This window comes from Acartia tonsa, chromosome 7 (assembly GCF_053477335.1).
Source record: "Acartia tonsa isolate MP-2025a chromosome 7, ASM5347733v1, whole genome shotgun sequence".
Classification (NCBI taxonomy): Eukaryota; Metazoa; Arthropoda; class Copepoda; order Calanoida; family Acartiidae; genus Acartia; species Acartia tonsa.
In genome coordinates, this window is record NC_137266.1 from 39,792,227 (window position 1) to 39,818,663 (window position 26,437).

Sequence of the window (26,437 nt, forward strand, 5' to 3'; positions counted from 1 at the left end):
AAAACATTAAAACGAAAATATCTAATCTAATATTCTTGCCCTAAATATGGAAATAGTAAAAAGTAAAAAAATATTTTTTTTAATAATTTTTAATCCTCCCATTTGAAAAGTAGTGGAATAGCAATAAATTTTAGCGCGGCAACAGCGCTGAGTAGGCCTCTAGGCCCACTGCCTATTTTCGTCTTCTAGTTGCTTCGATTCCTCTCTTTTATTTTTTTCTCTATGCCTATGATAATACACAAAATTACCCTTTTTATAGATTACAATAAGTAATTAAAACGCTTGGACACTTAACCACTTGAACCTTTCAATCAAAATTAAATAAAAGTCCCCAAAGTAGTTAAGCCAACACTATTATAAAAGTTTGGATACTAATGCAATAAACAGCCCAATGTCCCCTCCCTCCCTGTTCTATTTGCCTGTATTAGAGTCAGAGTTTAACACAATATGGAAATCCTTGGGGAAGTTAGGACCTATAGTGAAAGGTCGTGGAATCAAATGGTTGGTTGTTACTTAACATATGGATGATTTAACTACTCATTCTGTCAAATATACTAATGTCTTGTGACGACGTCTGACGGACAAACTTAAATCATAGAGCTGACTTTCTTCTTAAATTAGTAATTAAATGCAATTTGTTCATTTAAAAGAATTATATTTATACTTTAAAAATAGCAAACAGATTATTATTTAGGTTAATTAATGATGGAAGGGATGGACATGCTACCAACGCACAGTGGTAAAAGGACTGCTACTATAGCAGGAAAATAGATAAAGTGTTAACGAAGCATGTGGAGTTAAAACGCAGCCACCATACAATATTCGTGGCTACAGAGATCTTGCAGGACAGGTCCGTATGAAGCAAAGATCTAACAATAACTGAAGCTGGATACAAAATGTGGGAACAGGAATCTTGCTGCAGGGACAGGGACAACATTACTACACTAATTTTCATAGTACCCAAAGTTTTATATTTACGTTTTTTTTATTCGTTAGTTTAACAACTTTGGGGACTTCCGTAAATTTCATTTATTAAGTTAGGTGTTCAAACGTTTCAACCAACAATTTTAATCTGCAAAAGGGGTATTTTTGTATCATCTTGGGGATGTAAATCTGAATTTATCGGCAATTGTGTTATCCCTTTAGATCTCTGATAGGTTATACTATATATTTATACCAGCGGATGCGCCCCAAGCTTCTATGGGCTCTGTATTAGAAGGCTTAGTGAATGACAGACAATAGCCTGAAACCATCCAAAGACTCCAATAGAAAAATAAAAAAGCCTAAAAACATCCGAGGACCTATGTGATGCCTACCTAAAATGGAGAACTCAATCGGTTCAGCAAAATTTTGAGCTTCAGACAAAAATATTCAAAATAAACAAATACAAATAGAAAACAAAAAATGCCTAATTTTTTTCTTGTAATAAATAGCTCTTTTCGTTAATTCAGACATGCAAGAATCATTTATTTAACTTTTGCTTGATGCTACCTATAAAAGTAAGGTACTATTTAAGAAACGTGGCAAATCCATAATCGTTGCCAGAAAGTCCATAAGTCCATTTAAAACACACTGTCTTTTGTTAAACTTTTTTGACAACAACTTTTTAAAAGATATATTATATTTATCTGATTTCGGAATAATGTTTCCTGAGAAAACAAGGTAAACTAATATGAGCAAAGCATTTCTATAATCAAATCCTAAAAAGAAAGTATGCCAATGTATATTGTTAATGTTTGTTTGTCATTACATCTTATTTTAGAGCTTTGCTTTTATGGATGTTGTAATCCTTGTTTTTTTCAAGAAATTTGACGATAAAGAGCTTGACTACACAAAAATTTTCTGCAATTTTGTTCTGGATACTGAATTATATAGTAGCTTCATTACTTTACAAGAAAACATTAATTATAGAGGCACTTTGCTACAGAACAAGGATGACAACATCCATAAAAGCGATTATCTCAAATAGTAGGACAAACAAACGTTAACTCTTGTATAGTGTCAGACTTGAATAAGTCTAAACAAATTCGTAACTGCTTAAATACAGGATACACTGCTTAGGGCTATAATCAAATTTATAGGACTTAATTATATAGCTCCTATGCTTCCTAGATTGTACTGTTATAGGAATCATCATGCAAAGTTTGAAATCTATAGGACAATTCTAACATTCTAAATAAACAAAAAGAGCTAACTGTTATAGACGGACGGACAAACCTAATTATAGAAATGCTTCACTTATATAAAATTTGATGAAAGGTTTGCTCTTATGGATGTTGTCATCCTTGTTGTTATAATAATTTTACCATTGAGGTAATAGATCTATTATTAATTGGATCTTACACCAGATTTTAATGCACTCCAATAAAGTAAAACTTGCAGCTGGCTAAAATATCCCCCTCATTCTGGATGAATGAACTAGACCAATAAATGATGTCTATGATATTAATCTAAATATAAGACAATTTTTCCCTGTCATATTATCCACGTATATATTACATTCATTGTCCAACAAATATTATTATTCCTGATTGTCGTAGAAAGGAGAAATCCTGTACAATATATATAGCCAGGGATCTAAAGGTATAAAACAATGGTTAATAAATTGATGTCTCCATTGATGATACAGTGGTATAAACAGCGGCGGACTGACAGAGTTTTTTTAGAATTTCACTTTTACTTTTAAAAAATAAACAACACTAATATTAATCTTAAATTTGTTTGTCTTAACCTCTTTTCGAGGAAGCTTTGTGTTTATCAAGATCAAAATTAATTTCCTTATTCCATAATTCCAGTCCAGAAAAAATGTCGTCTTTGTTTAACTTTCCTAAAGAGTCGCGGCATTTGAATATTGTTTATGTTTTGGTGTCTCCACGTTACTTCTGATTTATATGTGTGTGGATAAAGACATTCGGAGAATTGAGTCGGGCCTAACATTGGTCTCAGAGTGAGTGAATAACCCTAGTATGCCAGGTGCTTAAACCATAAGAACTTCAGGTAGTTTTTTCTTCATTTTATATATAAATTGTATGGTATATAGGACGGATTTATTAAGTTTTAAGGCTCTAGCCAGCTACACATGAAACTTTATTATGATTCAAATATTATGTTTTAGTAATTTTTATGTGCTTATATTTATGGATTTAACAATGGTCTATAAACCAAATAATTTTCCTTTAAAGCCAAAGTACCCAAAGATTCTTTAACCATAAGAAAAAAAGATTTTTTTAGTGCTCAAAGTTTTAAGTTAACGAGTATTATTATATTCTGTTTATTAATTGATCTTGTAATTTCAGGACTTTGAAATAGTTTGTGTCAATAAATCTATACTCAAACCTGCTGTTGAACTTGATGGTTCCTGGTATTGGGGGTTTTGCCTTGAAAGACTAAGATCTCTAGAACTTCCCGCAAATTCGGAAGTCACACTTAACCAAAGTGTTATGGTTAAGACATTGTTTATAATCAGAATTTTGTTTGTTATTTAAACAAATAATGTTCAAATCAGATAATTTTAGATGGCATTTTAGTAGGTTTTTTTATCAAATAGTTCAAAATTTGGAGTTTGCAGGTTTTCCACATAACTTTATGGGAAGTGTGACTTGAGAACTGTATAAAGATGTGGTTTATAAGAAAGTTGAGTACAAGCTGGGACTTGAAGCCTATAATTTACTAAACATTATTTATTGTACACATAATCATAAGGTTTCTAGGTCATTTGTTAAAAACTATTGCAATGACTTTGCATGATGCAATTATGACCACAATACACAAAATTACACCTTCTGTAGATTTAAATTAGTGGTTAAAAGGTTTGGACAATCAACTTTATGAACCAACCATTCAAAATCCTATGAAAGTTCCCAAAGTTGTTAAGCCAACATATAAGAGAAGCCAATTGTTTCAGTAATCAAACAAAAATTAAGCTTCAGGCAAAAAGATCTTAAAATAAATGTAATAAGTCAAAATATGGAGCCAAAAATTATTTATTTTGTCTAAAATTTTGAAAAATAAAAAAAGATTACAAAATAAATTTTCTCAACTGATCATTACCAAGGTCATCATCATTCAATTGCTCCAACTAAAAAGTAAAGATTGAAATTAGTAATGTGCGACGTATTTTTATTAAAGAACATTTACTGTTGCTTTAAAATCATGAATATTAATCTTAATGTTCCAAATATATCTTAAATGATTTAAATCATTTTGAAGAAATCTAAAGGACCAGCCCCTTTACATACGAGTTGTTCATCAATCGAAGGGGGGGGGGGGGACAAACACCTTATCTGTCTTATATTTAGGCATCTCTTAGTTGAGCTAGAGGGCAAAAAAATTTGTGCAGTTTCTTTTGTTCACGTAGAAGTTCTGACTATAACAAGGTTAACCCGATATTTTGCTTTCTTTTTTTATATAAAAGTTCCTGCTATAATTCATTTGCTTCCTTGCCCCCTTTAATTTAGTAAATTATTTTTTACCCAGGAAATTGTTATTTTAAATATCTGTATAATTACCTTGTATCTTACACAAAGCATATCTATCAGTAGAACTACAGGTAGTGTCATAATATTGCCAACTATACTGATAATGAGCCTAAAATTTGAAAAGCTAGCATTCAATCATGCCTTTATTGTATTTGAAATGATAATGTTAAAAATTATTCTGTAATATACAAATGCATTACAATATAATTGTATGATTCTAGTATGATTTTTATTCTGTAATTTATTGCGTTTTTGTGATGATTTCCAAGTCATTCTGTCAATGTAATAATCACTAAAGCCAATGATTTTTTTTTGTTTTGAAAAGGGTACATTAACCTACTTATTTGAAAAAACTAAAATAATCATCAATGCTCTCATTTGTCTTAAAAAGTAGAACAAAGATGCAAATTTATTATAAAAATAATGATCCTAGCCAGAGAAATCCTGAAATATCCATCAATACCAAAAGTTTTTGCAGAAATGACATTAATTTTACATTTCTGTAAGAAGTTCTTTTGATTGGATCAATATAATGCTGTGAGTATTGGTGCAAAAAATATGACGTAACAAAAAAAATTAGCCAATGAGAGGCCACTATAAATTTTACCATTGGTCAATAACGGCCTCTCATTGGCTAATTTTTTTTGTTACGTCATATTTTTTGCACCAATACCCACAGCATCATCAATATTTTTAAATGAATTTTTATTCTTATTCTACTCTTCAGGTACTAAGATTATTAAAATCAATTTACTAAAAAACAGTTGTGAGCATTCGAGTTCAGTGGTCTCCCTGAATACCAATCAGTAAAACTAACTAAATTATAAAGTAAAATATTAAATTATTACATATAAATAAAAAGAAATAAATGAACATAAAACATCAACAATGTTTTCACAAAATACCCTGGTGGATACTTTTATCTTGAAATGCATTTAAACATAAATGGGGGCCTGCAGGGATTTACATGAAGATACATGTAATTTTCTCTAAAATAACTAATTTTATATTTCAACTTTTTGCTGTGTAAAAGATAATTTTACAGCAATACTTTGAAATAAGATATCTCAAAAAGTATGAGAGCTAGAAAAATGTTAGAGACCATTTTAGAAAGCTCCAATATCTGTCATTTCAACTGTAATGTTAGCGAATTTGCATGATAAACATGAAAGACAAAATAAGACAATAAAGCAGGTTAGGTGAAGATAGTCTAAAAATAAAAGTAAAATTTTATCACCAAAAGTAATTTTAAAATTTTCTACTATGGGAAGGTACTAACTCAATTTAGGGAAAGCATGTTCTGAGCTTACCTAAGGTCTCAGTACATCCTGTGTAAACCGTTTCCACGGAGGGTTTTTTTCTAACCTAACACGCATTCGGGTGAGGTGTGTAATTGTAAGCTTTCAGTCAAATCCACTTATTAGGTTTTTTAACTGTTTTTAAGTTTGTGTTTTATTATACTATGCATTTGATCAAAATTAAGAACAGTTTGACCTAATGAGTGCATTTGACTAGATTTTGCATCCAACTTTACGGAACTACAAAAAAAATAACCCTCTTTTTTAACTTCTATTTATCTATTTGTTACTAATAACTACCAAACAGTTAATACCTGGAGATCCATCTGTCCACAACCAAGTGCCTTCCTGTTGAAGATCTGTACCACCAAGCCATACATACTTAGTAACTCCACTTAGTATATCTAAATAATAATATTACAATGATGTTGTTATATGTATATTAAGCTATATAAGTTGGATAGAATTTTAATGTATTTAATAGATTTGAAATCTGCATAAAATTTTAGGGATTTTTTATAACATTCGTGTTTTTTTATAATTTTTATAAAGCGCAAATACAATATAAGTTAATTATTTTGACATCTGTGATTGGTGGATTGAAAGCTATCTGCGCTCTGAAGCTTAAGTGTTGTACATCATTCACCCAATTAGAGCTCAGGTAGTTTCCAATCCACCTATCCTATTGGTCAAAAATTAATTAACTTAAATTGTATTTGCGCTTTTAAATAAAGAATTATATAAAAAAAATAATTTGATAAAAATCCTTAAAATTTTATGCAGATTTCAAATTTATTATATACATTAAAATTCTTTCCAACTTATATAGCGTAATGTGTATGATACTAGTTCTATTTAAAGCTTTAATTTTATTACATGCAAAGCTTTTCTTTGATTAGGGTCAATTGGTGTGTACAGATAGATCTTATTGTTGATTTAAGCATGTTATAATTGTTGTATTCGTTTCCAACTTTGGCTTTTGATTCCTGTAAGAGTTAGGTACATATTAGAAAGAATTGCTATTCCATAAACTATGAATAAGTTTTTTTCACATCAATTTTTTAATTGTATGATTTTTCTTTGCAATACAATATATATAGTACTACTAGCAGCTTTGCTCCTATCCTCTAGGGGTATAATTAAATATTCTATTACCTACCCAGCCAAAAAGAATACGAATGGATTGCAAATTTTTGCAAATAAATGGCGAATTTGCAAAATTTGTAAAAAATCGTTAAAAAAAGTGGGGGTGGGGAAATTTTTTGGTTATTGGGGGGTTGGGGGTGTCCCATCCCCCAAGAAAATAGCCTAAAACCACCACAGGGCCAGTAGGTATATTTCCTGAAGAGTAGAATCCAATCAGTTCAGTGGTTACCGAGAACTTAAGGGCAGACGGACAGACATCATTCTACTTTTTATTATAGATATAGTAGCATTATGAGGGTTGCTCTTTTCATTATTATTAAAAATTTTAAAAATGCTTTAAAATAATAGCCTTTTTAGGAATTACACATAAGACTAAGACTAAAAAAGGGGGTGAATGGGCTATTTAAAAAAATGTCATGTACCTTTTTTCACAAATTGCCATTCTACATCTGTTTCTATTTTAGCTAGGTCGCCTCCAGCTCTCAGACATTCTGTTCTGCTATCATTCCAGTTTCTCTGTGCATCTGTTAACACTTTGTATTTGTAACATGTTCCTGTACAAAGATTAATTTGTTGTATTAATTATTTGGCATCTAGTTCACATTTATAGGCAAGTAGCATTATATAAGAAATTATTTAAAATCTTTGTGTTATTCTAATAGTTTATGATCAGAATGTATGAACCAATACACAGAATAATTTTTAAGTATTATAACATTTAATCAGGAATGTAACCATTGGAGATCAAAATTTAATTAATGTATTTAAATATAAACAAAATTAATTACCAGTCTTTGAATCAAAATATCCATAGCTGCTGCATGTAGTAATAATTAGTGATTTCAGTTCATTGCCCAAAACCTGAAAAAAATGAATGAAATTGTTTATAAATATAATCCAGAAATGTTAACTCAAATTAAAAATGGCTATAAAGGTATAATTATTTTCTTACCTGGGATTCATTTTTCAACATTTCATGTTCGTTGTAGGCAACATCAAATTTATCATCTATCTTCTCTTGGAGTTCCATCTAGAATGAATTTAATTTTCACCTTTTTTGATAAAATAATCACATATTAATATACCTAATTTGATTTTAACAATTAAATACCTTAGTCAGGTTTGCTTGTTCATTCAAACTTTTAAACTGTTGATGTAAAACCTGAAATTGAATATATTCTTGAAAAAATTCTTGAAATTTTGGTCAACTAAATAAAAAAAAACCATGCAATACATTTTTATTCTGTAATGCCAAAATTGACACTGTATTGATATAATAGGCTAAATAATGTAGACCCTTCTAAGCATTCTCAAAGGTAAAACATGTTATTTTACAAAATTAAGAAACAATCTATTTCTTTATGTGGTTGGGGGTATATCAAAGAAATCATATCTCCTTTATGTCAAGCAACCTTTCAATAGAATTGCCTGCAACCTGCAAAGGTAAAAAACTAAGCATACCTACACAAATAGTGCTTTCATGACCTTATTTAATTTTGTTGTACATATCAAACTATATTTTAGACACAAGTTTTATTACAAAGAAATCAAGGCAGAAGGTTTAATAACTGTAGTTACTTTTAGGTTCAGAAGAATTTATACATGCACACACATACACACTTATACATTGTTATTCCATTTATAGTGTTCTGATATCCTTATATGATTTAATAAAAAAAATGTAAAGTATTTCTGTCTCAAGCTCAAGATCTCTTAAATGGTCAGCAGAAGAATAAAATTCGAAAAAGTGTATTTTGAGTATCAGGTCTAATTATTAATTTGCCGCCAAGGAAAAGTGGCTAAAAAGTTAAGTTTTTCTGTCTGAAGCTTATGATCACATTAATAGTGATATCAATATAAACAGGACAATTAGGAGTCCATGAAAGGGCAATAGCATTGCATCTTATTGCAAGAGGCAATATGAACCCCACTTTAAAGGGGCTTGTACATCCCCCATATGATAAAAATCAGTAACATCAACCTTAAAGGGGCTTTATAAATAAAGATGCAAAGATGTCATGAAACCAACTAAATATACCCGAATTAAATAGTAAATATAACAAGTCAATTACCATGGTTAGGTTTGTTTGCTCCATAAAATCCGATTGAAGAACCTAGAATGAAAAACATTAATTTGAGTTCGAAATCAAATTGTTCAAAGATATATATAAGTGCCAAAACTTATTGGCTTTTCCTGTGCATTTTAAGTATTTATACGCTAACCAAGGCAGAATTGAAATCACATAAATTGTTGGAAAAACAATCTTTTTTCTTATTTCTTAGCTTACTACTCTTATAAAAATACCTGATTTTGACTTTCTACATTTTTCAGCTTTTCATTCAAACTGTTCAATTCATTCTGAAAAATTAAAATATCTTATAATTAAAATTATTAAACATAAAATTATCCTTTCTTGTATTTAAATAAAGAAAATCACAAACTAATATTATAAAAGTTTAATTATTCCATATATTTGTATAGAAGATATATGCCATTTTAAAGTAAGGATTGTTCTATATATGAACAATTATTACAAATCAAATTATCCTTAAATTAAAGTAATAGAATGTCTCTCTGTCTATGTATCAGTGTATCATTTTTTACTATTCTATTGAAAACTAAAATTGTAAAGAGATGGACAATATAACTTCCCCTCCCCCCTCCGCTTTTACTTTCAGTGCTCCTAGAGGACTCTATGAACCCAGCCAAGCATTATCTAAAGCAGTGAAGTTTTTGTTTGTCTGTTAAAGGAACCCTGCAAGAAATATACCATTCTTACTGCTGACAAACTGCCACATGTAGACCCAATACCCAAAATGACATTTTATGTACATGAAAATTTTGAAAGATTTCCATTGCTTAGGATAAAAATTTAGAAATTAAATTACGTAGCCTAGAAACAATATTATTTAGAAGCTTATTTTTGTCATAAATTTAAGTTGCCAGTAACTTAATATATATGTTTACAATCAAAATACCCCTTTTAAGATCAAAATCATCAAAAAAATTTAGTTTAACTTGTGTTGTACCAAGAGTACTGTAGTATTTCCAGCTTAAGTTTCTGATAAAGATAAGCTTAGGCAATGTATTTTAATATTGTAATTTCTATTTTGAGCAATAAAAAACTTTTCACATACCTAAATTTTCATATACCTAAAATGTCATTTTGAAATGCTTATAAACTTTTTTTTGGTTATTGAAGCTGAAGGCTCAAAATTTGGGGTATTGGGTTTACATGTGGAGTCTTTCAGTAGTTAAAGTGCTTTTTTAGCCCTGAGGTGCCGAAGGCACCAGCTAAAAAAACTGATTTTAATCTTATGATTTTACATTTTTATATTCGTAGAAAGCTAGATATGATACGTTGCTAGACATAGTTTTTTTTGTACGGATGAGAACCGGTTCCTATCCATTGGATTCGAATGAATACAAGAAATTTCCTTATATATTCAACCCTCTTCTCTCTTTCTTATACTACCTCTTTCTTTCCATATGCATTTTGTGATGTTAACTTTTTCTATTAAATTTTAGCTTAGAATTGTTTTTTCAAATATCAAATATACCTCATTTTGTTCCTTCAAATCTTCTATTGCTCTACTTATATTTCTCACTTCATCCAGAAGCTGGAATATATATGATATATGTCAGAGATTTATGTTATTTAAGAGTACTTTTTTAAAAATGAAGTCTTAAATACTTTCCATTTAAAAATAAATCAAACTTTAAAAATATTAATTTATTCCCTTGAAAACATTTATTTATGTGTTTTATTATACATATCTTAAAACCTATCAAAATTGACAAATAACGATCTTTTTGTTGAAGTTTACTTGCAAATTTAGAGTAAAATAAATTCTTTTGTTACATCCATATTAAAATAACCAAAATAGTTTGTAATTTCTTTTTACAGGAAAATTAAACGATTTCTACCGATAATCGAAAAGATATTACCAAATATGGGTATAATGTCAGCTGGCTTACTACTTTTATATAAATACCTGATTTTGACTCTCTACATTTGTCAGCTTTTCATTCAAACTGTTCAATCCATTCTAAAAAGTTAAATATCTTATGATTGTGAAAAATATTTTATATTTTAAGACCAAAGAATGAAAACTTTGCAGTAACTGTTTCTTCTAACAAATATTTGAAAAGTTTAGTTAAATCCAAATACTTTGTATAGAACACATATGCAATAGTAAATCTATAGGTTTGGTTTAGATTTGCTGAATTATCTAAAGACAATTATTTTTGAAATATCTTAAATTATCTATGATAAATGTTTTCCATGGTAATTCTCATAAAAAGGTAAAAAGATGTCTTTTTATTTATGTATCTGTGTGTCAGTATCAAAGTATAATATGTCCAACCCACTTGGTTCTTCTTAAAGGGAAGCTTCTTATGGTTCCATAGGAGGTTTTTAATTATTTTGAGAACCACAACCCTCTAAGAGAAATTGCCCTTGGGAAAATTTCTTTTCTATATGATTATGAAACTAAAATTAGATGGAGAGTGTCAACTAATACTTTTCCTCCTAGAGAACTATATGGAGGTAGCTACTAGCATTATCAAACTGAGTATTAAATTTTAGCCTATATTCAAAAAAAGTTTTGGGCAAATATTCTAGAACCTAGAATGAAAAAAAATATTATTTTGAGTTTAAAATCAAATTGTTCAAAGATATATGAGTTCCAGGACTGAAGTTTATTTAGCTGCAATAAAGTTGTTTAAAATAAACATCCTAATTAACTAGGTTTGTTTTGATCTCAAATATTGAGCCCCAGGCAAGGTAAGGAAAGGAAGAATTATTGAAAATGGAAAAAAAAACGTATTGGCTTTTCCTGTACATTTAAAGTAATTTTAAGCTAACCAATGCAGAATTTAAAACACAAGAATTGTTGAAAGAACAATTTAATTTTCTGTATCTTATCCTACTATTTTTATTAAAATACCTCATTCTGATTCTCTACATTTGTCAGCTTTTCATTCAAACTGTTCAATCCATTCTAAAAAGTTGAAATAGCTTATAATTAAAATTGTTAAACATAAATTTGTATTTAAAAAATAAAAAACTATCTTTTATAATTTTGTATTTACAGTAACTGTTTCTTGATGAAAGAAAATTACAAATTAATTTTAGAAAAGTTTGATTTTTCCACATATTTTTATAGAAGACATATGCTATTTTAAAGTAAGGAAATATGAACAATTATCACAAAGTAACTAAAATTGGATGGAGAGTGTCAACTAATATGTTTCCTCCTAGAGGACTAATTGGGGGTGGCAACTAGTATTATCTCACTGATTATTAAGTTATAGGCTATATCCAAAAAAAAGTTGCATGAAAGTTTAGGGCAAATTTTCTATCACTAGACAATTACCATAGTCAGGTTTGTTTGCTCCATCAAATCAGATTGAAGAACCTAGAATGAATATAAATATTATTTTGAGTTTAAAATCAAATTGTTCAAGATATATGAGTTCCAGGACTAAAGTTTATTTAGCTGCAGTAAAGTTATTTAAAATAAACATCCTAATTAACTAGGTTTGTTTTGATCTTAAATATTGAGCCCCAGCCAAGATAAGAAAAGCAAGAATTATTGAAAATGGAAAAAAACGTAACTAAAAAGTTGAAATAGTTTATAATTAAAATTGTTAAACGTAATTTTGTATTTGAAAAATAAAAAATTTTCTTTTAGAATTTTGTATTTAAAGTAACTGTTTCTTGATGCAAGAAAATTACAAATTAATTTTAGAAAAGTTTGATTTTTCCACATATTTTTATTGAAGACATATGCTATTTTAAAGTAAGGAAATATGAACAATTATTACAAAGTAATTTATCCTTAAATTAAAGTAATAGAATGTCTCTCTGCCTAAATATCTGTGTGTCATATTTTACAATTGTATTTAAAACTATAATCAACCCTCACATTCTTGCACTCATGCATTATTTTGCTTAGTTATCTATTTAATTTTTAATATATTTTTTTCTACTTACTTCTACTACTCTACTTATACTTCTCACTTCAGCCAGAAGACTTTCTAAATACAGAAATCAAATTAACATCTATTTTTTTCTCTCTAATTTTCTAGTTTACTTTAAGCATTTTTCTGCTTTAACTTGTTTTTCGTTTGTACTGCTCAAGGGCATAAATTTTCTACTTCAAATGCTGAACTAAAGTTAATGATAAACTTTTTTTAGTTTAATTTTTATCTTTTCTACCTAGTCCAGAGATAGTTGTAGGTGGGCTGTCACAATTTTTCAATGAAAATTTCACTTTTTTGTCATCATTAACTAGAAAGAACAATTATGAATAAAAAATGTATAAAAAAATCTAAAGTAGTATTCAGTAAAAAAATTATATTACAATTTAATCTTTTGCTAATTTTTAGAATTTACTTTTCAGTTGGGCAATGCTGCATTCATTTGTTTGCTTTTTAAATTGCCACCATATACAATTGGTCCTGGTCTTGCAGGATCTTGCACACTTCTCCTCTATATCGATTTTTCCCAGGACTTTATTTACTACAGATGGAGTTCACTTAGAAATTGGGCATGTTGATCCTGAAATACAATATAAAACAACTAGCGGCTAGCTCCTAGAGGCCTCTAGGGACACGTAATTTTTTTTCTTTTTAATCTATTTTAAAATCAGCTATTTACTAATAATTTTTTTTACCAATAGATGGTGTTATTTATGTTTTTACCTAATTGCAAAAATATCCACAGTGCAGCGTTTTTAATTTTTTGTCGATTTCTCTGGGGAGGGTGGTGTTACCCTCCCCCAAAATAGTTAATAACCTTCCTGGGACCTATGAGAAGCTACCCTGTTAAAGAGAACCTGATGGGTTCAACAGTTTGCGAGATCCTTCAGTACAGACAAAAAAATAGACACACAGAAAAACAAATAAACATCCTGTTACTTTATTGTAAGGATTATGGTTTAACTGGGTAAATCATAGGAAACACTTTTCATTATTTTTTCTTTAAATATTTTATTTTTGATTTATCCATACATCCCAAAGTATGTAAGTAATGGATAGTTCCTATCACAATTTAGGCATATTAGAATTGTCCTATCAATTGAAAACATGGCATAATGACTCCTGGAAATTTGAAACCTATTTTTCTATTACAACAAGGAACAATGTTATTTTCATAATTAAATTCTCAATCAGTAAACTGGTGTAAAAGCACAAAAAAAACTGAAAACTTAAATAATAAACTTTTATAACATTTCACCACCATAAAACTAATTATTGTAGTAATATTATAGTAATAAAGTAAAACTTTAAAATTTATTACAAAAAGACATAACTATATTAATTTACCTTGTCCATTGGTTACACCGAGTGTAATACCAATGGAGAAAATTCGCAAGAAGAATAACATTAGATTCATCCTCACTCTAAATATATAAAAAAAAAATACTACAGGGTGTTTCAAGAGAAATGTATTTAAAAAAAATTTATATAAAAAACGATTATGAGAAATGCTTTATATATTTGGAAAACCTGTTATTGTCCATCTATTTTTCAAATATTTGAAAATGTCCATTTAAACCAATCATGCCTTAAAAACTGGTATTTCAAAAGAAGTGCCTTATTTTTGAAGATTGAGGGACTATGAAAAATTTAAAGTGAGTGCATAAATATGTACATTCAAACTGTGCGACTTGTGTTAATATTAGAAATGTTATGGTTACTGATAGAACCTTCATAAGATTTTTTTCCCGGGTTTATAAGAACCATTCATCTGCTTCTTATTGTATAGAAGCTATGTGGTGCAATGTCCTAACTGACTTAAACAATTTTTTCAACCTTTCTTACATTTTTAGCCGTAGGTACTAAATGACAAATAGCACAAAAATGGTACTTATATTTACAAAAACTAGAGCTTATGATGATTCTGACGGTATGCATAATATTTTTAATATTAACACAAGCTGCGCAGTTTGAATTTTGAATATGTATGCATTTTTGCACGCACTTTATATTTTTCCTGGTCCCTAAATCTTCAAAAATAAGACCTTTAAAAACCCGGATTTTAAGGCATAATTTGTTGAAATAGTCATTTTAAATATTTGAAACATAAATGGACCAGAACAGGTCTTCCAACTAAAAAAAGCATTTTTTAAATTGTTTTTTTTTCTGTGAATAATTAAGTTTAAAAATAAATAAATTTCTTTTAAAACAACCTGTATTATCACTTGTTTTTATAATATTATTGCATCACTATCATTATTTTTGATCACTATTTTATATATATGTGAGCTACTAAATTATTACTTGTCATAAAAAAAAACATTTGATATTGAAACTTCTTTGCAAATAGATTGCAAAATTGTTTTATTACAAAAATACCTATATGAAATCTGAGGTGGATTCTTTTTAAAAATATTAGGATTTTTTTGTAAAAAATCCTCCAATATCATATAAAAATCTACAAAAATTTTATAAAATCATATGTTAATAACCTTTCTATGATTTTAGAACACTTTTATAAAAATTTATAGATAAATTTGTACAAAATAAAATTTGGTTATTGATGGAATAGGTGATGCTAGTTTTTTTAAGAACACATCTCTGTACTCATGACAAGGTTTTTATTTTATGACAATTGATTATATAACAAAATACACAACATACATGTCTTATATAAGGACTTTACAATAAAAATTCTTGTAGGTACTTTTTTGGTGCTTTATCCCAAGGTGCCTAGCAAGTCCAGAACACCCCCCCCCCCTTATTATCTATATAAAAAAAAATTTCAATTTATCTAAAATTAAAGGGGAGGACATTTCTGATGAAACCATCCCTCTTTAAATTTATTTTTGGGAGTGGTTCTTAGCCCTTAAAAAAGAAATAGCTACACCTAGAGATTAAAGGGGACTATGCACAAAAAAGAGCAAGTGATTTTTAACATCTCCCAGCACTGAACCTGAGTAGTTTCTTATTAAATATACTAGGTTTATGCTTAATATAGTTATATAGACTAAAAAATAAAGTTTAACTATGGTTTTATATGAAAATCTTTGAAACCATAAGCATATTTTTAATATCAGCAATTGTTTCAAAAGCTTTGACACAAAAATATAATATTTAAATGCAAAATGTCTATTTAGAAAAACTGGTGGTGACTTGTAATATCGTAAACAGTGTAATTTATGTACTTCTGCAATTTATAACATATCATTTTTTGCCTATGTATTTTATTTTGTCTTTTGAACTAAACAAAACAATTGATGATATTGCGCCAAAAAAAATGTTTAACATTTCAAAGTTTTTTTCATACAAAAATATGTTGAAACTTTTGTCAATATAATTATATCAAACATAAACCTAGTATATTCACTAAAAACAAGGATGACAACATACATGAAAGCAAAGCACTGAAACAGTAGGACAAACTAAAATTAACACTGATTAATCAGAATATAAAAGTAAATTTGTTGAAAAACTGCTTGATACAAGATAATATTTATGGATATACTTACATTTTTAGGACTTGATTATAGAGTTGCTTCGCTTATAATATTGTACTTTGTTGTCCTAGGAATCTATATACCAAAAATCAGATCAAACGGACATAAAGATCATATAAAAATTTGTTGTTAAAAAAGTAGAAAAATCAACATGTTTAAAATGGACGTACGGACATTCTGGTAATGATTATAGAGTTTCTACGCTTTCTAAATCGTACCTAACTACGACATGAATCACTTTGCAAAGTTTGAAATCGATAGGACAATTCTAACATGCCTAAATTAACGAAAAAAGCTATCTGTCTCGGACGGATGTATGGACGGACAGACGGACCTACCCTAAATAAAGAAAAGCTTCCCTTTTTAAAATACTATGGTTCAATGCTGGAAGGTGCTTAGATTCCCTTGCTCTTGTTCGTGCATAGTCCCCTTTAAGGAGGTGGGGTTATTGATCACAGCAACATGAGTTAGTAGAATATAAATTGGCTTACCTCTATTCTGAAATAATCAACAGAGACTGATATTTTTCTAAATTTTCAATTTGCTTTTATTACCATGAACAAGTGTTTGTAGAAAATATTAGTCACAATCACATAATATCTTCTACACCACTGATATTCTTATACTGATACTACAAAAAATCACGAAACCTTTAGAACCTTGTTTTTTTATGTAACTGAAGAGAGTGGGTAAGAAGGGAAGATAAAGGTGAAGGGGGTTGTGAAGAAATTTTCCTTAAGAATTGTTTGTTAGAATATCATTCCCTTTTCCCTGGTTTTGGGTAGCCTGGCAGGGTTAAGGTAGCAAAGGTGTGGGCACAAGGACTAAGCTTGGGGGGGGGGCATGATTTGGGGGGGGGGTCATAAAAGATAGAGGGCTATAACTGAGTGAATTTTTAAATATGTGTACTACTTGGATTTTGTTTAATATCTCAATTATGCCGGCAAACCTGGCTGGATCATCAAGGGAAACAGCGTATATTGTCCAATAAAAATGATGACATACAATACAAATAACCAATGATAGACCAGTATACATTGTAATTGTAAAGAGCGAAATATTATTTGACTAAAAAAAAGTATTTTATCTTACCAAAACTTATACTAACTACATCCTAATATAGGTGTTGAAATCAGTTTTAGGTTCCAGATATGATCCTGCAGGCCCTGATCATCCAAGTCTCCAGCAATCTTTAAATAGCTCATATGAACGCAATTTTATGTGTAAAGACTTAAATTTTTAGCCTTGAGCCTTTTAATGAGCCTTTATGAGATTTGTAATATAAAATTTACAAAATATAAACATTTTCTAAAACAAATAGGTACACCTTTTTAAAATTTGAAGTAGAAAAGAACCTAAAAACAAAGGTTGTTGTATGAAAGGGTGAAGGAAGAAAAATTGCTTTTGACTGACTTACAGTCGGTAATTCTTTATCAAACTTTTTTAGCCAGTAACTTTCATAGAAGCTGAGATAATAGGGGGACTTTTGTGGACATATCACTGGCACCCTGTGCCCGCCAGGGAGATATAAAAATCTCAACTTAAGTATCATACCCATTTACAAAATCGTTAAGCGTTGATAGATCAGGGGGGGGGAGATCATTCACCCCTAATATATCAAGTTGTAGCTAGAGCTCTTCCAATTTTTTTAAAAGCTAAGTTATTCTACAATTATGGTAGGTCAGTTTATACGTCTGAATTGGTTTTCATCAATGTTAACATTTTATAATTGTCCTATTGATTTCAAACTTGGCATGGATATTCCTATAACAGCAACGCTTTTTTATTGTGATATAATTAACCTATTTACCTGATTTTTTATTACTTATTCCTATTACAACAAGGTACAAAGTTATAAGCCAAGCATCTCTATAATAAAGTAAAAAAATCCTTAAACAATATTCTGTATTTAAGCATTTAAACAGTTTGGCATCAAATTAACTTACAATTTTGTTCAGACGTACACATTTATATTCTGATTATTCATTTCTGCCACTCTAAAGTGTTAATATTTGCATAAATATTTTCAGAATATAAGATATCAGAACCAAAAGTTTCTAAATCGTGATATTGTGGTAGGGGTGAAGCAGTTCAACCCTACTGAGTGAGTCCGGTCAAAAGAGCCCCTAGCCTTAAGGATTCTATCAATAAAGTACTTCAAGTAGTTACAGTTTGGAGGTTTATTTAGAACTGATTATAGACAACACCTCCAACACTGCGGTATCACCCCAATCGTGACTACCCAACAGTGCGGCAAGTGATGGACACCTCTGTAATGCAATACTTATGCTCCTTCCTAAGCACAGTTGTTACAACCCGCAGAGGGTGCCCCACACTTCCGACAATGCGTTCATATGCTCCTTCCTAAGCGTATTTGCAAAACATTGCAGCAAATGTGGTCGTTTCTATTCAAGACTCCCCTCTAGGTTGTTTCTCGCAGGAGGCGACTGCAACTATGCTAGCATTCTCCCTGCTTTTAGGAGTGTCGGCTAGTGTAACTGCTCGGGAACGAGGCTTTCAGCTACAGTTGCGTCTGGACCTTTAGTCCTTCGATACTCGCAGGAGGCGACTACAACTATGCTAGCATTCTCCAAGCTTTTAGGAGTGTTAGCTAGTGTAACTGCTTGGGGACGAGGCTTTCAGCTACAGTTGTGTCTAGACCTTTGGTCCTTTAAACCCTAGAATCAGGTTGTCAGACACTTATCAAAACCCGCAAAATTTGCGGAAGTGCCCCACTGTTGGATCCTACCTTTGCTGGCCTAGACGCTAAGGCGTTCAGCAAGTGTAGGACAAATCCGCAAAGTGGCTTGGACGGTCACTAAGGGTGCCGTGTGGTGCGTTCAGCAGGCAAAAAATTACCCGCAGCACGTAAAAATACCTGCGTTGTGCGTTCAAAATAATGGAAAAGTTGCCTAAAAAGGCCGTCTCTCTTGTTGGCTTCTTGAAGTCTTGTTGGGTGTCAGTTGACTGTCCCCTTGCTTGAAAAGGGTCCAATCTCTCGGCCAGGAGTGCTTCTCAGGTTGTCAGTTGACTGTCCCCTTACTTGCAAAAGGGTCCAATCTCTCGGCCAGAGATAGAATCAGCTATTTTAGCGGGGCTCGATTGAAACACGCAGACACCAAATTGTGGTAGGGGTGAAGTAGTTCAACCCTACTGAGCGAGTCCGGTCAAAAGAGCCCCTAGCCTTAAGGATTCTATCAATAAAGTACTTCAAGTAGTTACAGTTTGGAGGTTTATTTAGAACTGATTATACATAACAAATTAATGGCTTTATATACAAACAGATTACAATATTGGGTTAGGTAGAAAATGGGTGTGGAGAAAATGGGGGGCTGCAAGCCAGGTGAATAGCAGACAGGCAGGCCCCTGTGGGGGTAAGGTAGACGTCCCCCTGAAAAGGGTAGGTTATCTGGAACATGAAGGGGGGGAGGGGCAACTCCCTACCCATATCGGCGGGTGATAAACTTTGACCGCATTCTCTGGCGGTCAAACAATAGAAGAAAGGGTTGGCTTAAGAATGTGATGGTTAGGGGATTAACCACCTGGGCGTTTTTATCAGCAGCCCCAGAGCGTAGTGTGCTCTAGGAAGTGACAGTCTGTCCGGCTACCACAACATCGTTTACATTGGCTGGAAAACTTTAATTACTTGATTGGGTGGTTTAAATTAAGAGTGTTAAAACTTTTCAACAAATAATTTTATTCTAAAAAAAATATTGGACTTTAAATTTTACATGTTTCCAAAGTTTTATGAAGACGATTCGTTGGTTCAAAACTTTAATCATGGTTTAGCTAGAGAGCTAATTTTATAAAAGTGAAACTTTTCTACAATTAGGGCTGTTCCATACGTCCGTCCGTACATAACGGATAGCTCTTTACGTTAAATTAGGCATGTTAGAATGTCCTATTGATTTCTAACTATGATTCGTTCATCAGAAATTTGTTCGCCAGAGATGAATTTCGGCAAAAAAAGGTTTTTAAGGCATAATTTGTTCAAATATTTGAAACATAAATGGACCACAACAGGTTTTCCAATAATATGAATCATTTTCTCGTATTTATTCGATACCTGTGGATTGTAACCGGTTCTTATCAATAAGAAAAAACTATCTAGCATCGAATTATATCCAGTTTTCTACGAATACAAAATGTACAATCATAGGATTAAACCCAGTTTTTTTAGCCCTGAGATGCCGAAGGCACGGGTTTTAATCTTATAATTGTACATTTTATATCCGCAATAAGCTGTTCATAATGCGATGCGAGAAATAACTATTATATAATTGTTGTTTTTTTCTTTCATAATCAAGTTTTAAAAAAAAGACATTTATCTTGAAACACCCTGTATGTTAAACAACATGTGTGAAAGAGAGGATTAAAATAGGATAAATGGGCGGAGTCAGACTTTTAATCAGGGCTCGGCACTGGGTAGCCGTAAATAATCCATATTCATTGGAAACTTATGCTAGTACCCAAAGATTTATAAACAAATTATTTGTTGGCTTAAAAACGTTGGGTAATTTTATCATATCTTGATTGGTTGATGGTTGTATAACCAAGTAGTGTCTATTTTTTTAATGAATGATTATTAGTAGCGAAGCTACTTTATAATTCACAATGTCCGTCCGTCTGTCCGTCCGTCCGTCCGTCCGTCCATCTGTACGTCCGTCCGTCTGTCCGTCCGTCCGTAATTAATGAATTGGGGAAAACGTGATTTTCTCGGCTCCTATAAAAGATAGAGAGCTAAAAATTTTTGACAACATTCCAATCACTAAGGAGCACAATTAACTATTAAACATCAATGGCGGTCGGACTGCTTTTTAGGCTATTTTTATATTTTCCAAATTTTTCCCTTATCTTTGGTGTTTATGGTCCGATTTTCAAATTTTTTTCAGATAATGATATCAAAATTAAATTTCCCGTCATTTGAATAAAAACAACAATGGTGGTCAGACTGCCTTTTTGCAGGTTTTTGGCTATTTTTATATTTTTCACATTTTTCCCCATATATTTGGTGTTTATGGTCCGATTTTAAAACTTTTTTGCATTAACAGTTTCATTGTTATGTGCATCTGGTATGTAATTTTATTCTGGTTGCAATATTTAGCTTAGCTAGAGAAATGGGGGGGGGGGGTAGATATACCACACTTTTCTGGGATCTTGCTGTGTCAAGTATCAACTGTTGGGAATATCAAAGGATGACTCCATGCAAAATTTGAGCCGGATCCGGCCAAAACCGGCCGTGAATTTTATAAAACCCCGGTTTTTCCGGTTTTTAGGGGGTTCTGTAAATCGATTCAGCTGGAGCAAAACCGGTTGGACATACAAAAAATTTTACTTAACTTGAAATTTAGCCAATGCAATTGCCTACAAAAATATACTTCATCATCAACTTGATTGGACAACTCTTACCCCTCCTAAATGTTCATTAAAACCTCGGAAACGGCAAAAATCGCCAAAAATCACGCCTTCGGCGGCGAATAACGGCTAAACGGTCAGCCGGAGGCGAATGAAACATAAATAAAGAAATGTCCGCCTCAAAAAGTTGTTCAACATCAAAGAGATGCTTAAAGTCTCTAAAACGACTCTTTCCCCTCCTTTAAGGGGAAAAACTGAAAAAACGTGATCTTCAAAAGTATGCCCACTTCGTGGTTGTGGGGGGCACTGAACCCGTCACCCCAGGGTCACCAAATATAAAGTCTAGGCGGCCCACAATGCTGAATTTTCACCAAGTGAAAGTCTTGTGTCATTATCTCTTATGAAAAAAAGTTAAGGAGAACCCGATCGGTTCAGCGGTTAGCGAGATCCTTACGTACAAACATACTAACACACAAACACACATACATACATACAGACTACCTGTTACTTTATTATAAGGATTTCATAGGGTACCTAAAATTAACGTATGATTATATTTTTAAAAGCAAAGCTTTTCTATATTTAGGATCAGTCCGTACGTCCGTTAAAGTTAGCTCTTTTCGTTGATTTAAACAGGTTAAAATGTCCTGTTGATTTCAAACTTTGCATGCTGATTCCTATATCAGATAGGTATGACTTAGACAGCGCAGCAACTCTATAATCATTACCAGAAAGTCCGTACGTCCATTTAAAATAAGCTGATTTTAAACTTTTTGACAACAAATTTTTTAATGTTAAAATTATCCTATTCATCTGATTTTTTTAATACTAATTCCTATTACAACAATGTATAGAGTTATAAGCGAAGCATCTCTATAATCAAATCCTAAAAACGTCAGTTTGTCCTTTCATTTCAGTGCTTCGCTTTTATGGATGTTTCCATCCTTATTTTTATTAAATCAAAAATATGTAAACACAAAATATGAACCTGAGGACAATTTTGTTTTAGATTATATAATATGTTAATAATACTGTTTTGTTTTCTTTCATTTTATTACATCTATGTTTTTAATATATCCTTGTTTATCAAAAATTTTATTAAAAATGAAACAAATTTCAAACAATAAATAAGTTTTGAACTAAATTATATTTCATTATTAACTAAAATAATTTATAAGTTTTCAATATATTTGAATAATACTTATATAACAGTCAAAGCAAAAATTTTCCCTCAAGATTTTGAGGAGCTTCCTCTGGAGGTAGAAATTAGTGTTTCTATCACATATTTTCTAAATATAACACAGCCAAAGCTAAAGGGTGTTAAAAAAAACAATCGGTCACAATTTAAACCAATTTAAATACTTAAAATCTTGGAAATAGACCTCATAATGATTTTAATTTTTGATGGAGCATGTAAAAACATTTCTATAGACACCTTAACAAGATTTGTAACTCAAAAAACATTGAGACATTATGGCTCTGTCTAATTTTAATTCTTGCTGTTTGCCAGGTCTTTCTTTTTCATGTCAAATTGGCTAAGATTGTGTTAGAACTCTGTAATTTAAGAACTACTGATAGTTCTCGCCATTTTTTTACATTTTAAGCAAAGTACCTTTGAAACTTGTATAGAAATGAATATTTTCAGGGAGGAAATGGTGACATTGGGATGTTTTCTACACTAATTCCCAAAGTGATATGATAACGTTTTCTTTTTCTTTAACTTAACAACTTTGGGGGACTTTTATTTGTGTTGATTGGTTGGTTCTTTAAGTTTATAAACGTTTTAATCCCGAATTTGTGTACCATAATTGGGGATACACATCAATTTAACGGTAATTGTCTTATCTCTTTATATCCCTAAGTATTCTATCTACAAAAAATATCTAATATTATGTCAACTATATTTTAATCATGAAAGGCTTTGTTAATTTGAAATTAGACATTTCTGCGTTTCATTAAAAATGAAATATTTTGTGAAGTATTAGCCTCGTTTTGATATTTGTATATAAAAAAAAACAAGCTTAGTCATTAGGTAGACAATTATATAAAAGTAAATAGTGAGACAGCGTAAAGTGCAGGGAGTAAGGGAGGGGACAATGGATCGAATATTCAATCTTTAGGAGTCTCAGACTTTGGGGACTGGCTTAAAGGGAATGTGCAAGAATTTAGCCATTTCTGACTGAGTTTGGGGACTTGCGCAAGAAACGCCGTTACTCGCTATGTTAGTTTTGAATATATATAGTTTTGCAGACAGAGAGTAGTTCAAATATAAATACACGGCCCCCCTCCCATACTATATTTCACTCCCTTCATCCCCACCTCCTTTTTAAAAGTAGATGAGAAAGGGAAATGGAGAAGGGAGGTGGGGGAAATAAACAGGATAAAAAGGGGCAGGAAGGCGTGCGGGTATTATACTTGCCCATCCAGCTACACGCCTGCCTGCCCCTTTTTTCCATGTTCACATCACTTGCCCCCAAATCTCTTTTCTCTTTTCCTGTCATCTGAAGAGATCCAGGGAGATATTTCTAGTAATTAATTACAGAATGGTTAAATCAGTCTGTAATACTGGTAATCTTATTTTCAAATGATTGCTTTTTTTCTTGGAACTTTTTTCTTAGTTTATGGTTTTCTAGATTTAATCAACAATCACTTTACAATTTCCACCATATTTTCGGGATTATTCTGGTTTTCATGGCCTTTCTTCAAAAACTCTTAAATTGAATTAATTGCCCATTGTCCCCTCCCTTACTCCCTGGTAAAGTGGCACCAAAAAAATGACGTCATACAATAAAGTTGACTGAACATTGGTAAAGTTTATATCTGCCTCTCATTGGTTATTTTATCATATGACGTCATTTTTTTGGTGCCACTTTAATTTACTCCTCGCCCTAATATTAAATTAAACTAACCCTATTGAAAGTGGAGGAGGGTCTATTTGTTGTTGTTGTTGTAGCCATGATTCTCTGAAGTTAGGACTCAGATGCATACGGAGACTGGAAGTGAGAATCCTTTGGCCAATCTTAGATAAGTAAGCTTCGCGCACAGCTGATTGTATTCTATGTTACATTACAAGCTGACCCGCAATTCTCGGGGAAGCTACTCAATTATTACATCACCCTGGCCTAGAGTTTTGGCAGGTGTTCCATATTAAGCCACCCTAATAAATGGCACTTTCATACGAGGAGCATGGATGAGGGAAAGCATGGTTAGAGCTGCTTGATTTGTAGAATCCTAACTTACTACAAATCTCCCCCCTTACAACCCTAGGGCATCTTAGGGAAGGTTGCGTGATCATAATCTGACAAATTGCGACAGCATTTGTCAACCAAGTGCAAAGTCTATGTGGGGACTTGAACTCGGTTTCTCCCAACCACAGCGTAGTGCGCTAACCACTACACTATGGGACACCCTTTGGAGGGTCTATTTCTATTTCAACCCAACCCTCATGTGCCTCTAGACTGACAGATGAATGGATAAAGCATAATTGTATTTCCAATTCCATATTATGTTCTCTATCTATCTTTTTAGGGACTTTAAAGAAATCTTTGTATCCATCCATTAAAATATATACATATCTATACATTTCTGTCTACAATGTCTATCTTTATTAACTTTATAATTTTATACTTTATATTAATACTAGCGGCTTCGCCCCTAGCCTCTTGGGGCTTTGCCCCAAGAGGTGATAAAAAAAATTAAGGCGAAATTCGTTAAAGGACCAAGGAAATCTTCAGCAAAAAAAAAAAAAAAAATGGGGGGGGAATTTTTTTGTTTTTTGGGGGTTGGGGGTGTCCCACCCCCCAAGAAAATAGCTAAAAACCACCACAGGACCAATAGGTATATACCCTGAAGAGTAGAATCCGATCGGTTCAGTGGTTACCGAGATCTTAAGGGACAGACAGACAGACGGACGGACGGACCCAAGGATCTACAGGTACTAGTTTAAATCTTATAAATTTCATTTAAATATTCAAGGAAAGCTGTCTATAATGCGATGCGATAAACAACTATTATAAAATTAGTTTTAAAATTTGTTTAATTTATATAAAACAGGTGAAATTTTGGCAAAGAAGGTGTATCAACTATTTTTTTTATAGCTAGCCGGTTCTTTTAGTAAGTAGTAGATGTAAAATTTTTCATAGAATTCAGATATGCAATCGGTTTTTTTGTAGACCTCTTATTTTTTAAGTAATTTAAGTTTAAAAAAAAAAAAATTAAGTCGATTTTAAGGTACTAAAATGCAACAAAAAAAAGAAAGAAAATGGTCATTATGAACAAAAATAGTAAGATCTTTAATTTGACACCTTACTTTTTCAATTCTGTCAGGTAATTATTGAAAAAATCGATTTTTTTTAACCCACGAGAATAAAAACTTTGAACTTAATTTTATTATTTCACAAATAAAAAAATATGGGTTCATATATACCTTCAGAATCAGAAAAATATTACGAATCCATTGTAAGCAAAATTGAAAAAAAAAGTTTACAATATAGTATATAAACTACAATAAAAGGAATTATATGAAAATATCATATTATATTGTACAGGCAACGTCTTAATTCTTCAATTGAGTATAAAAATGGGAAAGGGGTAAAGAGGGGGTAAAGAGGGGGTAAAAAAGGGAAGACAATAGTGTTGTCTGAACAAAAAAAATCATTGGCCATTTCTTTAATT

General features: G+C 31.3%; 1 protein-coding gene across 1 annotated transcript in view; it reads right to left on the reverse strand.

Moving 5' to 3' along the window:
• Positions 1 to 4,018: 4,018 nt before the first annotated feature.
• LOC145324544 (mechanosensitive cation channel TMEM63B-like) overlaps positions 4,019 to 26,437 on the reverse strand; it is a 126,412-nt gene continuing 103,993 nt past the window's right edge. The window contains exons 21-27 of the mRNA XM_080167128.1: positions 11,464 to 11,497; positions 10,919 to 10,972; positions 10,484 to 10,543; positions 9,228 to 9,281; positions 8,034 to 8,084; positions 7,875 to 7,952; positions 4,019 to 4,078 (exon numbers count right to left, since the gene is read on the reverse strand). Coding sequence (XP_080023254.1) covers positions 4,019 to 4,078; positions 7,875 to 7,952; positions 8,034 to 8,084; positions 9,228 to 9,281; positions 10,484 to 10,543; positions 10,919 to 10,972; positions 11,464 to 11,497 — 391 coding nt within the window. The remainder of the gene's footprint in view (positions 4,079 to 7,874; positions 7,953 to 8,033; positions 8,085 to 9,227; positions 9,282 to 10,483; positions 10,544 to 10,918; positions 10,973 to 11,463; positions 11,498 to 26,437) is intronic.